The sequence below is a fragment of the Piliocolobus tephrosceles genome, chromosome 2 (assembly GCF_002776525.5).
Source record: "Piliocolobus tephrosceles isolate RC106 chromosome 2, ASM277652v3, whole genome shotgun sequence".
In the NCBI taxonomy this organism is placed as follows: domain Eukaryota; kingdom Metazoa; phylum Chordata; class Mammalia; order Primates; family Cercopithecidae; genus Piliocolobus; species Piliocolobus tephrosceles.
The window spans coordinates 6,871,900-6,887,624 of NC_045435.1; the positions used below are offsets into that span (position 1 = coordinate 6,871,900).

Below are 15,725 nucleotides of genomic sequence, written 5' to 3' on the forward strand. Positions count from 1 at the left end.
TCCCTCCATCCCTCTCTCCATCCCTCCCTCCCTCTCACATACACACACCCTCCCTCCTCCCTTCTCTCTTCTCTCATACAGACTCACACACAGACTCAGAATTTTTACTTTGTTATATGAACTTCAGTCTGACACATCACTACTGCTTTTGCCATTCATCTGTTACAGTCTATTTCTGCACACGTTCTTGAGAAATCAGAATTCTGGGCTTTTAAAAACAACTTTAACCTGCTTCTTTTGCACCTAATTGGTCCTCTTTAGCCTCAACACAAAAATTTTTTGATCACAGATATGTTAATGGATGATAATGCCTTTAAATAGCCCTTTATGCTATTATGAATTCCTTTTAGAAGAAATAAAAATTCTCTGCCTGCATTATTATATTTTTCCATTGCTAAAAACTAGTTGATATATAGAAGCAATTGTTGTTAGTTGCTACACAGAAACTATTGTTATAGTTCTTTTTTAGTCACAACATATTCTCAAAACCTGCCATACTCCCCTCTCAAGTAATATCAGAGATCATTCCTGATAAGTCTAATACTAGAAATGTATAAGTAGAAGAAGAATTTCAGTTCTATTAAGATGGTCTATGAGTGCCATATTGATTAGTTTCTTTAAGAAAAAAAAGAGTCTTAACTTTTTATTTCCATTCCAAAAATAATTCCTTTTTAAATTTCTCCTTGTTAAACAATTCTTTTTGTTCATAGAATAATAAGAAGCCTATTGGGTAATCTTTTTTTTAAGCCCAAATATGTAACCAAACTAAATTCAGCATGAAGTTTAATTTACTTATTGCTAGTTTGAATAAACATTGAAAAGTTTATCAGAGTATTTAGATACTGTTATTTAATTTAGCATTTTATGAAATCTGAAACTGCTTTTGGACTCATTGATTTACCAATCCAAATGGGTTGAGTTTCACATGTGAACCAATTTGTTTACCAGCAATAGATACTAGTGAATACAGGGGGCATCATATGAACACTTGTGGTCACTTTTGAACAGTAAGTTTAATTCTTATCTTTTTTGTGAGAGAACATCAGGTCCAGCCATGCTGGAGATTGCAAACTAACAGCTCAGACATAGTACCAGGTGGTAAGTCTGTTGCCTTTTCCATTTCCTTGAATGAACCTGGCTGTCCTGCAAGAAACAAATAGCAGGTGACAGGACACTCTGAACAACCTCAGACAGGCTACCCAGAATTCCCTTTAAGTTAGTATTTCCTCAGCACCAGAGGCAAACCAGAATATTGGGAAGGGACAGTAACAACTAAAGATCAACAACAAAAATGAGAATTCTCAATTCTTGTGGTTTGTAGAGAGGATGTGGAAGGTTGAACTTCACTGGCATAAGCCAGTAGAACCTAATCATTCACCCAGGAGAGAACACTGTTTATAGTAAAGAACGTGTGACTTCTGTCTTAGATGGTGCTCTTCAGCATTGCTTTTGATGTTACTTGCTTTTATTGCAGTCCCAGAACCCCAGACTCTACTGCCATCACAGTCAACAATAGGTAATAAAGCTTTTGTTAATGACTGAAAACAAAGTATCTTTTACACTCTCCATGTTCAACTTTGGGGTTTTGTTTGTTTGTTTTTTTGTTTTTTTCTTCTTCAGATGAGGTTTCGCTCTTGTTTTGTCACCCAGGCTGGAGTGCAGTGGCGTGATCTCAGCTTACTGCAACCTCTGCCTCCCAGGTTCAAGCAATTCTCCTGCCTCAGCCTCCCAAGTGGCTGGGATTACAGGCCTGAACCACCATGCCCGGCTAATTTTTTATATTTTTAGTAGAGATGGGGGTTTTGCCATGTTGGCCAGGCTGGTCTCAAACTCCTGACCTCAGATGATCTACCCAGCTCAGCCTCTCAAAGTGCTGGGATTACAGGCATGAGCCACTGTGCCCAGCCTAATATTTCTTAATTTTCCTTCAGATCTTTTTCCAGCCATTTTTGCCTGGAGATATACTCTCAGCCTGTGCTTGACTTAGCAGTGGTTCTGAGACACCCGTGAAAGCAATGCTAATTTAAATTTAATACATTCTTTATTCTCCTTCAATTACATTTGAGGAATACGCCCTGAACTTGTTCTAACCTGTTTATTGCCAGGGAGGACCCTGACTTTCATAGGACATATTTATGTTTTCTCTTTTGGAGGTGTTTTTCTTACTTTCAGAACTCTAACTTTCGCAGATTTTCTTGAAAAGTGCCAGTCTTTCCAGATCTAAATACCCTAATGTGTCACTAGGAAATCCACTCAAAGAGAGAAATAAAAAACCAACCCCAATCTTTATAGCTTCCTTTTCTTCAAAAGAGGGGGGAAAAAAAGTGTTCTGGTGCCATCTTAGCCAATTACCCATATTTTCCTTCATAACATGAACTGCTGGTTACTTTATTACAGTCACATATTCCAAATAAGAATCATGCCTTTTTGTTCCATTTCTCTTTCCAAACTTAACTGACTGGCTACATTTTTTTGTTCGCTTTTTTGAAAACACAAGAATTTATTGAAGTGGAAAAAAAATTTGTATGTGGATAAAAGTTTCATCGTTTATATTTGCTCAACCTAGTAATTAAAATTAAGCATATTCCATGTTTTAAATACATGTCATTTTTCCTTTGATCTTCATTCTTGGTGATTTTTTCACATTGTCTTAGGACCTGAAACACTGGGAACCAAACCTTCAACAACAACGTTAGGTAATAGGGTTATTGAGTGGGTGACCTTCGTTTCCTCTTTTCCTGACTGCTGGTATCTGAGTTGACAGACTCACATTAATGAATTAATACGTTAATGTCCATTTGTGTGTGTGACTGCTCTGTTCTTCAGAAAAAAAGTTAAGTCCTATAGATATCGTTTATAAACTCTATCTCATTTTTTATAAGTTGCCTTTCTTGAAATAATGACTGAATTCAAAGCCTTCTGCATATATTGTTGATTTGTGGATTTGTTGATTTGTGGATATTTTAAATGAAAAATTTCTCCATTTAAATCTTAGGCCAAATTTTAATTTTTATCCCAAATGGCTTTATAAAAGCAACCTTTCTCATGTTCCTGTTGAACATATGCCTTCAATATTTTTGAGTGACTATCTTCTCTAAGTTGTACAAAGTTTTGAGATTTTCCATCTCAAAATGGAAGAACAGAGAGATCTCTTGCACATTAATTATTAATCGTTGACAAAAAAATTATTCAAGACCTCATTTAACTATGTAAATAATGATAGAAATTTGCAAAACAAATGGAAACATGTCCACAGTAAATCAAAGGGTTTAAATGTCCTTCTAAGATGGATGTAATATTTATCATCAGTTTGTAAATCCACCCTTCTTGTATTAACTTGCTAATTTTCTTTCTTCAGCACCACGAAAGACCAAAAGACCAGGTCGTCGCCCCCGCCCCCGTCCCCGCCCTAAAACCACACCTAGCCCAGAAGTGCCCAAGTCCAAACCGGGTAAATGTGATATTCGGGTTCCAATTAACATAGAAAGTGGAATATGGCAGCTTCTGGTTTGGTATCAGCTACTCGAGCAGCTGGGCTTTAGTGAACCAGTGGAATTGACTTTTATGAATGAGCATCTGTACTCATTTTCTATATTCATTTTATATGTAATATTTCATATAATATGTTTATATTCGCAGTCATGCTTATTAGGTACACACAGCAGAAAACTGACCTATTAAGTGAATTATTAAAGTAAGGCACTGTGAAATCTTATGATGTACATACATGGCAGATGAGGTGTGGGAAAGGAACAAGGAGAAAGGAAAATGGGAAATGTAAAAGGGAAAATCACATTCAGAAAAAATGCATCATTTAGACAGAGTGTCCCAGCTTGAGGCATAATGTCTCCCTCCTCAAGATGCCACTTCTTGAAATATTTCATGTTTTTGGTGTTTGCTTCTGTAGCTCTGGAACCTGCCACGATACAACCGGAGCCCTTGGTGCCCACAACTGGTAATTCTACTCCCTCCACCCCAGCTGCTTTCACGGGTTGTAGCTTTTGCTTTCCCCAATCTCTATTACAGGCATGACCGCAGTTCCACCACCTCATCACAATTTCATCCCATGCTTTTCCTCACCTTTGCTGTCTGGGTCTGAAGATCCTAAAGATAGGAGAGCTCTAAAACAATCCATTGTGCTCATTTAGGGAAGGTCTGTGGTCTCTGACACAACTTCCTGGTTCTCTGCTGACCTGCTTTCTGCCCTATATGTTTCCTGGGGTTGAGAAAACCATCAACTCCTTCTCAGACAGGGACCTCTGTGTTCATCCTGAACTGAACAAATAGCAAAGTGTTACTCCAGTGCTTTGGTCAGCATTTCATTGCTTTACTGATTCAACTTCTAAGACTTTCTTCTTTTTAAAAAGCTGCATGAGAAAATGGCTTCTTCGGCTTTTCTGTTTCTTTGAAAAATGTTTTTAAGTAGGTTTGGATCACTAGAGGCACCAAGATCGTTCTTGATTGGAGTCCAATGTAAAACTAGTGATGGTCTTTGGAAGTTGACAGCATTGAAAGGCCCAGGCTGGTTTTACTGTTTTTGGTACTAAAACTGTTTGATTATAATCATTTCATTATAGTTTCAAAATCTATCATGGCTTTCCTTTGGAAAATCCCAGACATCGGCAGCCATGTAACATTATTTCTCATGTGTAATTTCAAATGTTTATGGATTACTTCCAGATCGCCTCCTAAGAAATCAGATTTCTACCTTACTGTTTGTATACTGAAGAAAACCTTTTGATCAAAGACATGGAACTAATGTGCTTTGTCTATTTTGAAACTATTTGTATAGAAAAAACGTCTTATGACAGTCCTCGTTACTTTTGCTCAAAAACACATTTTGAGCATTTAGTGATTATTTTTCCTTTCTGAAAAAACTAATTATGCTAGCGTGTAGTTAAAATAGACACCCTTTTCACTCTTTCCATATCCCAGAAATTTTTATAGATTCATTGAATTTGTAGTGTCTTTGTTCTGCATACTTGTCCCTAATTTTGACAGTCACAGCCATGACCCATTTTGCTAATTGTAGTACCTTTTTCTTTAGCCTCAAAACCATCTGAGAGACCTAAAACCACACCCAGACCAGATGCACCTCAAATTCAGCCTGGTAATCATTACTTTCAATGCTTTGATCTTATAAATAGGAAAACAATGTGTAAGTAACATTAATCTTCACATTCACAGCTCAGCTGTAACACTAATTATGGCACTCTAATTTTCTTCAGGTTCAAAACCACCAAAACAATTACTTCCTAAACCCCAAACCACAGCAGAACCAGACATGCCACCAACTAAATCCGGTAAACACAATTTCCAGTGCTTTAGCTTAACAGGATTTTCTTTGGAAACATGGCTGAAAATGTTTACAATCTGTCATATCATATAAATCATAGAAACCCAAATACCATAATTTTGTTCGTTATCTTTTCCAAGTAGCCACACTGATGTTTTAAGTGCTAAATGAACAAGTCAATATGTAGGAAATTAGTAAATTTTATACCTGATTGACTGGCATTTCATTTTCTTAAAGCTTTTTTAGGCCTATTTTCTGAATTTGTAATGAACAGAAGCCTGAGTTTTCTGTATCTGAAACATTTTTGAAGGTGATTTTAGTAAGCACTGTTAATACACACAGAAGGCTGACACTGTTCTTCATTTATAGGCACAACTCAAAAGAAGACTTGCTAATCAGGGATTAGCTTCCTCTAAAATACTCTATTGACATTTTATTTTATTCTGTTTATTTATTTAGAGATGGAGTCTCCCTCTGTCACACAGGTTGGAGTGCAGTGGTACAACTGGCTCACTGAAACCTCTGCCTCCCAGCTTCAAGCGATTCTCCTGCCTAAGCCTCCTCAGTAGCTGGGACCACAGGCGCCTGCCACCACACCCGGCTAATTTTTGTATTTTAGTAGAGATGGGGTTTCACTATGTTAGCCAGGCTGGTCTCGAACTCCTGACCTCAGGTGATCCACCCGCCTCGGCCTCCCAAAGTGCTGGGATTACAGGCATGAGCCAACGTGCCTGGCCAACATTTAAACAGTAACTATTAACTGAGTAATTTCCTACCATATAAGAAGATATTTATATTACAGTTCTCAGAATCCAACTGTTTTGAAGTTGAAAGTTTCTCCCAAGATTCCAATTACTATACAATTTTAATTTGCTAAGAAGCATCTCACATAATAAATTAACCTATCAAGAAGACAATTTGTATTAACTTAGAATAAACTAGGCTCTCTGTCCTCTGAATTAAACACCAGTGAGCACCCAAAAGTTTAGACTTCCTTGCTTTTATTACTTATATCTGTTTGTTTTTTATGATGCAGTCTCTGAGCCTGTTCCATTTGAAACTGAAGCTCCCTCGATGACCATAGGTAATGATGCTTTCTTCCTTCTTGCCAATGCTTCTCTGAACTTGCTCCTCTCATCTCTTTTTTCATTAGCTACAGTATGCACAATTGTCATTGGCCATTTTTTTTCATTTTTAAAGATTGTTTACTATTTTCAGCAGGGGCCTTTTTAACATCATTAGGCATGCTTCCATCTGCTGCTCAGCTTGTAACACATAATTGTTATTCTTTCTTCAATCACCTTCAGAGACATTCAGATTGCTTGAGTTACAGTCACTCTGTCTATATTCATTCTTCAAACCAGAGCATTTTTTGAAACCTCTGCTTCTGTGTAGGTGCAATTTATGGATGTGGGAGGGGCGCAATGAAAAACTGGTTGGAGTTTGTCCTCAGTGTGTTTATAAGGAGCTCGTGATGGTACATAACTGTCTCTTTCTCGCAAAAGTCCTTTCTTCCTGTTCCACATTATTCATATGCAAATTGATCTTTCTGTTGCTAAATTCATCTTGTGATGCAAAATTCCAAACAAAATAAGGATTCTCTGTTTTGTTTGAAGGCAATTAGTTATAAATATTGTCATCCTGTTGTCCTGGCTTCCTCCATCTCTTCTGTTATATATGCCTTTAGTTCTGAAGATGCTCGTAGCGGTGGCGTAAACCAACTTTCTGCTATGATGTCTTGAGCAATAAGGGAAAGTCAGCCTCTCTATAAATGCCTAAAGAGATTTTGAGGATGAGATGTTTGAATGTTACATTTAGCCTTCTGGGTTTAGTGGAAGATAAATGGAGATGCTAATACCAGAGAGTCACAATTCTTGATTAATTTTATATCTATGTATAATCAATTTCAGAATGTTATAGAAATCCTTTTTATCCAGACAAAAAGTTGTATCATTACCTTTTAGACCTTTTTCTTAATTATCTCTGTTTTCTACTTGAATAATTATCTCCTAATTAGCCATTTGAAATAATAAGGCAGAATAAGAAGCAATATCACATTTATCACAAATAAAAGGTACGAGACTTTTGCACAGCTCTCACAAATCTCCAGTAAATAGACTGAGAACATTTTTCTAATTCTCCTAACAACTGCCACTCTCAAAACAAATTAATAATGGTGGTGAAAACTTTTTAAATACCAATGGAAGCTTTGATAACAAATTTTTAGAGTACTTTAAAATTGTATATTGGACAACTAAGATTTTCTTGGGTCCAGGTTTTTTATGTTGTTGGAATCAGATAATGAAATACAGAAAAATATTTTTCATTGCCCTTATAGGGATGCAAATAGGGATAAAAGGATATTTTGTGAAATAAATGGATATGATAGTATGGCTAGTTAGGGGAAAACAAATAGTATTTTCCCAGAGTTCAGAAATGCATTTAAAACATTAAAGAGTTAAGAAGATTCATTTTCAAAATAATTTTCTCTTTCTATATTTCTTAATCTCCATTGTTTATTGTATTGCTTTTGGTTAGTTCCCACCACAGACACCGAGCCTGTAACTGTGAGAACTGAGGCTCCAGTGACAACATTAGGTAATGACCTCTCATGTCTTTAAGTCTGAGTTTTTTCTGCTCATTGTCTAGTCTATTCCATCACTATTTGGGCTAAGGGTTTTTCTTTCATAAGATTTTCTCATCATCCTCTTGTTGTTGAACTATATTCTTCATTTTGATTGTATTGAAAGTGCTTAAAACAAGTTACTTGGTTATAAGGCCATATGCCACTAGCGAACAGTGTCTGTGTCCAATTTTTCCCATATTACCCAGCTTTAATACTTCACAAAACCTGTGATTCTGCTCCAGTACTGTTCTGTGTTAAAGCTGAATTTCAAATACAATTAGGAATGGCTGCCTGATAAATATCAATTATAATTCTGTAGGCATCTTACTTTCTGTTGTTTTAAGATATACAAAGAATTTTTATTATCTACCAACTATTTTAGAAAACGAAATATGCTTATACTAAGAACTTTTAATGGAATGTGTGTCTGAGCCAGGTAATTTCTTAGTACACTCTCCCAAAAGCAGGTGGGCCTGGGTCCCTCTCTGATGTGATGTCTACGTGCCTAGGTCTGACTTCCCTTGGCTCTGGGCCCTCTTCGAAAATCCTATACCAGCAACCAATAATAAAGTTGCAGTTTATTTTTTTTTTAATTACATAGATTTCATCTGTCTCAAAAGACCTGTCAGTAGACCAAAAATACATATTTTTGCATATAGATGATCAGAAGAAAATGCTAAACCAAAGAGACAAATTTCTCAAGACTTAGGAAAACTTTAGAAAACCTAGAACCATGTGTAATCCTCTCTTTGGTTTCTGGAGTCATAAGGCTACAATAACCAGTTTCCTTTCTTTAGCTCCAAAAACACCGCAACGAACAAGAACACGTCGTCCACGTCCCAAACATAAAACCACGCCACGCCCAGAGACAACGCAGACCAAACTAGGTAAATAATATGTGGTTCCTTGTCCCTGTGGCATCCCATTGGATGTGGCATGGGGGTGGCAGTTTTACATGCCACCTTATAACCCACTTGACCCTTGGGGTGAAGGCCCAAGTCATGGAAAGCAGCTGCTACCAACACAGTGCTCTGGCGATACCTGTGACTTCTCATGCTGCTTGTGTGAGGACCTCCTTGGTGCCTGCATATTTTATTTGCAACCAATGCTATCATGGTAAAGTTCACTTTTCAAGAGAATGATGACCTGCGTATTTTATTTGCTTCTCTGACATTCCATTACATTTTTCTCTTTGATTCCTCAGCTCAGCAAAAACGGACCTGATTAGGTGTCTAGTTAGCATATTTAGTTCAACCTGTCACACATTTTGAACATTTGTATCTGTGAGGAATATTTTAGAAAAAAACAAATGACTTACCTTAGTTAAAGGAAGCTGCTCTTGTGTGAGACTCTTCATAATAGATATACATGAGTGTGAGGAAAAGCAAATATTATTAAATTTTACCAACTGTTAAGCACATCGTTAATTCTTAGAGAAGCAAAACACCTGTGGGCTGATAAGTGTAATGTGAACCTTTAGGGAGAACTCCATTTCTACAAAAACTTTAAGAAAAATTAGCCAGGTACGTGCACCTGTAGTCCTAACTACTTGGGTGACTGAGGTGGGAGGATCTCTTGAGCCCAGGAAGTGGAGACTGCAGTCGCTATAATTGCACCCTTGCACTCTAGCCCGGGCAGCAGAGCAAGAGCTCATCTTGTGGACCTTGAAATTTGTAGAGCCTGTAGATTTATTGGTGGATGGGTAGGAATCATATAAACAGAGGCAGGAAGGTGTCATGTGAGGGTGACATTGGAAGGATAGGAACTGTAAGTGCAACCTGATTGTAAGAAAGGCAAAGTTCTTTTAGTTGGACAGTAATGCTGCTTTTGATGGGTCTACAAAGAGCACTTTGAATGCCTGACATTGATGATTGGGTTTGAGCCAATTGGCTCCAGCATGCTCTCCTAACCTAGGGGTCAGGCCTTTTCTGTGCTGATAACAGAGAGATGCACTAACAAGTTTGATGGACTGAATGACCCTCTATATCTGGCTCTTTGTATGCCTTTGTTTGAACAGAGGTCTTGGTCTTTTTCCAAGGTGCACACTCAACAAACAAGAGCATTATCTATTTTAGTCATTCATCAGTGTATCTGTTTAAAACATATCAGTAATTGTATCATCACGAACTAGGGCTTTGTTTTCCAGTTTATAGTGTAACTATACTTTCACATTAGTTTTTTCTAACTTTTAAACATAACATTATTAGATATTCTAAGATTTTTCTAAGCAGGGTTTTCTACTGTATTATCAGATAATATAAAAATAAGAAAAACTGGTAGCTAACCATGTTACAGATGCTGAGGTTATATCTGTTTCATAAAAGCAAATAAATACGTACCCTCACTTGAGAACTTTAAAATGTTTGCTTTGTGGCTATAGAACCAATGCTATGATGGTAAAGTTCACTTTTCAAGAGAATGATGGCTTTTCTCGTGTGTTTAACATTTATTTCTTTTTAAAATTGCTTTTGATCATTTCTTGCTACAGACTTTGGACCTATTACTCCTGGGACATCTTCAGGTAATGACTCTATGTCCTTCAGCAAGTGCTTTTTCTTACTCATTGTCAGATTTCGCTATGGTGCTGTATAGGCAATGGAACCATCTTTTGTTGTCATCTCATTACAGTATTCATCTTAAAATATGGAAAGCTTTCTTTTTAACAGAAATATGCAAGGACTTAATTCAAGACAGCTATCTGCTCCATAGCCCAGCTTGAAATTGTGTCACGTCTGAGTCTCTGAACTATATTCTTAGAGCCAAGATCCAACTATAATTCCCCATATATTCCTTATTTAGAGCAGCAACACAGTATCAAATGATGATACCATGCAGTTTCTTTGTGCACCTTTCTGTTTTTCAAGTTCTATATAATTTTGTTTGCTTTATTGATGTTCCTGTGAATTTTATATACTTAGTCTAGTAAATCACCAAGTGGAAAATTTGCCCTAGTTATCTTAAATTATAAGTGAATAGTGTAGGGTTGGTTAGAACCTTTCTCACACCATCAGAGTTAAGCAGTGATTTGGATTAGGGACACTTTCAAGAAAATAATGATAATTTCTAATGTTTCTTTCTTAAACATAATTATATGTGTAATTCTTGTCTCTGAAGAACTTTCAGTTATCAAAGAAAACCTATTAAGAATCTGAGGGAGAAAATTTCAAACCAAAGTGACAAAGTTCTCTTAACTCAAACTCTAACAAGTATTTTAAAACTTAGAGTTATGTCATCCTATTCACAGTGAATGGAGCCATCAGCACCATATTAATCCTAAATTTTCTTCCTTCAGCTCCAACAACAACAAAAAGAACCCGTCGTCCACATCCCAAACCTAAAACCACGCCCCATCCAGAAGTACCTCAGACTAAACTGGGTAAATATGTAGTTTCTGTTTTATAGAATCCAAGCAGTCTACCACGATTGGGACTGTAAGTTCTATGTACACATAATCTATTGTGTCATGCCCTATATATCTCTTCAGAGTAAAAGCTACTGGTTAGTGAGGAGAACATGAATAGTTTAGCACCTCTTGCTTCCTTTGTAGGAATCTCCTCTGTTGATGATTATTTACTCTTCTTGCTCTTTTATTTCATTCCTGTCTTCAAGATAACGCTGCTCAGTATTGAGCCAGCACAATCATTTAAATCAACTACTTTTATTAAGTCTCTTCTAATTCCCCAAAGCCATATTAGTCCATACATCAGAAGTGGGAAGAATGTTTTCTTTCCCAGTTTACACTGTAGTTGTAAACAAAAGTTCTTCATGCATAACCAGTTGGAAACAAATATGAGGCAGCATGTTTATGCAAATATAATTTCTTGTATGGTATAAATGCCACCTCCTAGAAGCGTGGCAAATATTTAGAGGAGGAAAATATCCAGGATAATTAGAAACCAGCATAGAAACTGGATGAGTAGAGGGATGAGGGAACAGAGGCTGTTAAGCAGGGAATGTGTTGAAGCTGGCTCACCAGACAGGGGATAACTCGTTGATACCCTCCTGTTCAGTGATGAATTAAAGGGGGCTGGGATGTCTACTCAAGAGCTTAAATTTGATCTAGGGGACTTCAATGACTCCTACTTCTGCACAGGATCATGCTTTTTCTGTTCTTAGAACTGAAGATACCCAGCCCAATGATACCAAAAACTGAGAATTGGTTCTTCAGCTACTTAAGTACAGCTGTGTTTACTACAGACTTAGTCTCTTAATGAGTATAGTCTCAGCTTCCTTTTGGCTGTTAGTATGTGTGGTGCACAAACTCTAGGGCAACCTCCCAATGATTCCCTGCTCCTGGGGTTAACACCTTTATATAATCCATCCTCTCCCTCTCTCCCTCCCTGTCCGTCTCTCCCTCCCCATCCATCTCTCCCTCCCCGTCCATCTCTCCCTCCCCGTCCGTGTCTCCCTCCCTATCCATCTCTCCCTCCCTGTCTCTCCCTTGTGCTAGCATGGCAGACACACTCCTAGCACATGCACCTATTCAACAGACTGACACCCATCACCTTTGCCTTATTTTATTGGTTAAAAAGTTGTCAGGGATCCAGCGCATACTCAAGGGGAAGAGATGACACAAAGGTGTTAATACCAGAGACAGAAATCACTGGGGATCACCAGAGGGACTCTCTGCTACACTGTGTTTTCTTTCAAATGTAAATGTTCTATCTGTCATTATTGATTACTGCTTATAATGAGTGCTCTTTGGTTTTTTGGCTTCCACAAAAATTCTAGTCTTTACCATATCTTTTTCTAAGAAAATGGCTAGCCAGATTTTCTAGTGTTCATTAGAATCAGATGGTTAACCAACAACAAGATCTTACTGTTGACCTCAGTGAGATGCTCAGCAAAATCCAAAGGCTATTGCTGACTATCTTCTGAGTCAAATGAGTACCTGATTACAATTTGGAGAAATATTCAAAGGAAAAAAAAAATGCAGCCACTTTCTTTTGAGTTACGATATTAAGAATTAATTTTGAGCCGGGCACGGTGGCTCAAGCCTGTAATCCCAGCACTTTGGGAGGCCGAGATGGGCGGATCACGAGGTCAGGAGATTGAGACCATTCTGGCTAACACAGTGAAACCCCGTCTCTACTAAAAAAATTCAAAAAACTAGCCGGGCGAGGTGGCGGGCGCCTGTAGTCCCAGCTACTTGGGAGGCTGAGGCAGGAGAATGGGGTAAACCCAGGAGGCGGAGCTTGCAGTGAGCTGAGATCCGGCCACTGCACTCCAGCCTGGGCGGCAGAGCCAGACTCCGTCTCAAAAAAAAAAAAAAAGAATTAATTTTGCAGCCCTAGAAATCTGATGTTTAGTGGTAAGATGAATGTTCTGACATTTCATGCATCCACAAAATCTCTTTGGTTTCTTTTATTACTTTTGATCAGTTCCTGCCACAATCCTCGAACCAGTTCTTAGAACTGAGGCTCCAGGGACAACAGTAGGTAATGGCACGTTATGTCCATCAACATCTACCTCTCCTGCTCATTTCCAACCTATTCATCACCATCATAACCACAGCTTCTCTCACTTCACAAGCCTTCTGTGTCATCCTTCATCATTCAATTACCTCTTAATATTTATAAGAGTATTAAAACAATTTCTTGTTGGTAAGAGAGCCAAGCATGAACTTATGGTCGGTTTATATATCTGCAATGTGATGACTTTGAATTCCCCACATCTTGCTCCCACATGACATTTTAACCACATTCTTTGTTACTAAGTTTCAGATATAATCACTAGAGGCTGGGGGTGAAGGTGTCTGTCCCTGATCTAGGCTGAGTACATCGGCATAGCTATTACGGTGTGACATAGTTCTCTTGCAGATCTAAATTTCTACATTTTTACTGTCTGCATGATGATGATTTTTTTTTTGGCATTCGGGGTAAGGATGTGTTCTTGTTTCAGTAAAGAGTAAAATGTTCCCAAGTAAAGAGTAAAATATGCCCAAGGCTGGTAAATTTAAATTATAAGCACCATCACAAATGTAAAATCACCCTATATCTGCCCTCATCACTGCCATAATTCAGCAAGGTTTCAGAACTTGTTTTTCATTCAGGAATCCCTGGGAGAAGCTCCTTGAAATATCATCAGTAAACTCATATTTCTATGTGATTTTTGTTCTTCAGAAAAAGCTACATGATAAAAAGAGACAGCTTATTGAAATAGCGGCAAATATTTCAAACCCAAAAGAAACATTTCTTGGAATTCAAGAAATTGTAACAAATATAATCTTATCCACAGCTTCTGGAACCAAGCATGTTGTATTAACCTGAAGTTTTCTTCCTTTAGCTCCCAAAGTGCCTCAACGAACTCGTCGTCCACATCCCAAACCTAAAACCACACTGAGTCCCGAAGAGCTTCAGACTGAACTGGGTAAATTTGTAGGTCATGCTTGAGGAATCCTAGCAGCCCACCCCAGTGGGACGCAAAGAGAATGAAGTAGCCAGGCAGGGTCAGCAGCTGGTTCCACATCAGACCAGGCAATGAGGAACAGGGCTGGGGAGATGATGTGGTAGCCAAATTCCTTATGCTTCTCTCTCAACATCTATTTAATTCACTTCTCATTCAATTCTCTTCATCCCTTCAATGTTGAATGTATGATAAACTGAAACAGCTAGAGAAGGAGCATATGTTCAGGCAAGTGGAGATTATTTCTTGGTAACTATAGGAGTCATGTAAGTCACAAATAAGGATCTAAGGCAGGAGTTGGCAAACATTTTCTCGACAGAGCCAGATAGTAAGTTTCCTAGGCTTTCTGGGCCGTATAGTCCCTGTCGTATTTTCTTCTTTTTTTACAACCACTTAAAAACAGAAAAACCATTCTCAGGGGACAATCATTCTGGGGGAAGAGTAATGGAGAAATTCAGAAAGGCAGGGAATGTATGGAAACAAGCCTGAGGAGGCAGTTTCTCTGACTGCCAGAGGCTGTCAGGCTTCTAGGTGTTGATGAGAACATTTCATTGAGGTGTCTGCAGCTAAGTGAGAAGGGGTCTTGAATGCTGGCCTGAGGAATTTGGATTTTATGCAGGAATCACCTTCATCCCTGTGCAGTCAGGCTTTCTCTGGGTGTTGCCCAGCTGTATACCACAGACTGAGGGGCTGGCCCTCTTCTTGTCCTCTTAAGTACTCACGTTGGACAAAGCTCGTGGTCTTGTTCCAAAGATGAGTTTTCAGCAAAATGCGTAGGGTTTACTGTGCTCTCTTAGTTAGGTTCAGATCACTAAAGAATGAGAAAAACTCCTGGGACACTTCACATGGACCATTATCTGAATTATGACTACAAAGTAAATGACCATTCCTCCTAAGAGATGAATTGGTACCCAAGGACAGAGGTGTGCCACCTTCTCTGAGCTCAGGAGGCTGATTGTGTTTGCTTTGTGCTCTGGACAGATACATCATGACCTGGTAAAATTCTTTTTGAATGTTCTGAGTTTTTATAAATTTTTAATGTTTTGTTGGTGTTTTTTGTTTTTTTTTTATTGGCCAGTTCCTGCTACAATCTTTGAACCAGTTTCTCCTATTAAAGAGGCTCCAGGGACAACATTCGGTAATGCTGCTTTCTGATCTTCAGCAAGTGCTTGTTCTGCTCACTGTCCAGCTTATTCCACTTTATATTGCCATTCAATTACATTTTTGATTTTGTAACAGTTGAACATGCATAAAACAAGTTGCCTCTTGCTCATAAGAGAGCTATGTCTGAATGTAGTTTGGGATCTTTCCTGCTCTATAACTTAAAATGTTTATCGTATCATTTTGGTTTTGGCTTAACCAGAGTTCTCTATTAAGGGAGATTTCGTATATTCTCGC

The 15,725-nt window shown here is 38.1% G+C and overlaps 1 protein-coding gene across 10 annotated transcripts in view; it reads left to right on the forward strand.

The window, feature by feature from the left end:
• ABI3BP (ABI family member 3 binding protein) overlaps nucleotides 1–15,725 on the forward strand; it is a 251,566-nt gene that overhangs the window by 150,203 nt on the left and 85,638 nt on the right. For 3 of the 10 annotated variants that reach the window (XM_031935102.1, XM_031935104.1, XM_023212125.2), the window contains 14 exons: nucleotides 1,475–1,516; nucleotides 2,655–2,696; nucleotides 3,359–3,451; nucleotides 3,908–3,955; nucleotides 5,048–5,110; nucleotides 5,229–5,303; nucleotides 6,333–6,380; nucleotides 7,835–7,894; nucleotides 8,720–8,809; nucleotides 10,411–10,443; nucleotides 11,215–11,298; nucleotides 13,304–13,360; nucleotides 14,208–14,291; nucleotides 15,406–15,465. The exons of 2 other annotated variants lie outside the window; for them this stretch is intronic. In XM_031935102.1, coding sequence (XP_031790962.1) covers nucleotides 1,475–1,516; nucleotides 2,655–2,696; nucleotides 3,359–3,451; nucleotides 3,908–3,955; nucleotides 5,048–5,110; nucleotides 5,229–5,303; nucleotides 6,333–6,380; nucleotides 7,835–7,894; nucleotides 8,720–8,809; nucleotides 10,411–10,443; nucleotides 11,215–11,298; nucleotides 13,304–13,360; nucleotides 14,208–14,291; nucleotides 15,406–15,465 — 879 coding nt within the window. The remainder of the gene's footprint in view (nucleotides 1–1,474; nucleotides 1,517–2,654; nucleotides 2,697–3,358; nucleotides 3,452–3,907; nucleotides 3,956–5,047; nucleotides 5,111–5,228; nucleotides 5,304–6,332; nucleotides 6,381–7,834; nucleotides 7,895–8,719; nucleotides 8,810–10,410; nucleotides 10,444–11,214; nucleotides 11,299–13,303; nucleotides 13,361–14,207; nucleotides 14,292–15,405; nucleotides 15,466–15,725) is intronic. 5 more of the 10 variants (XM_031935114.1, XM_031935106.1, XM_031935103.1 and 2 more) reach the window with 4 other exon arrangements.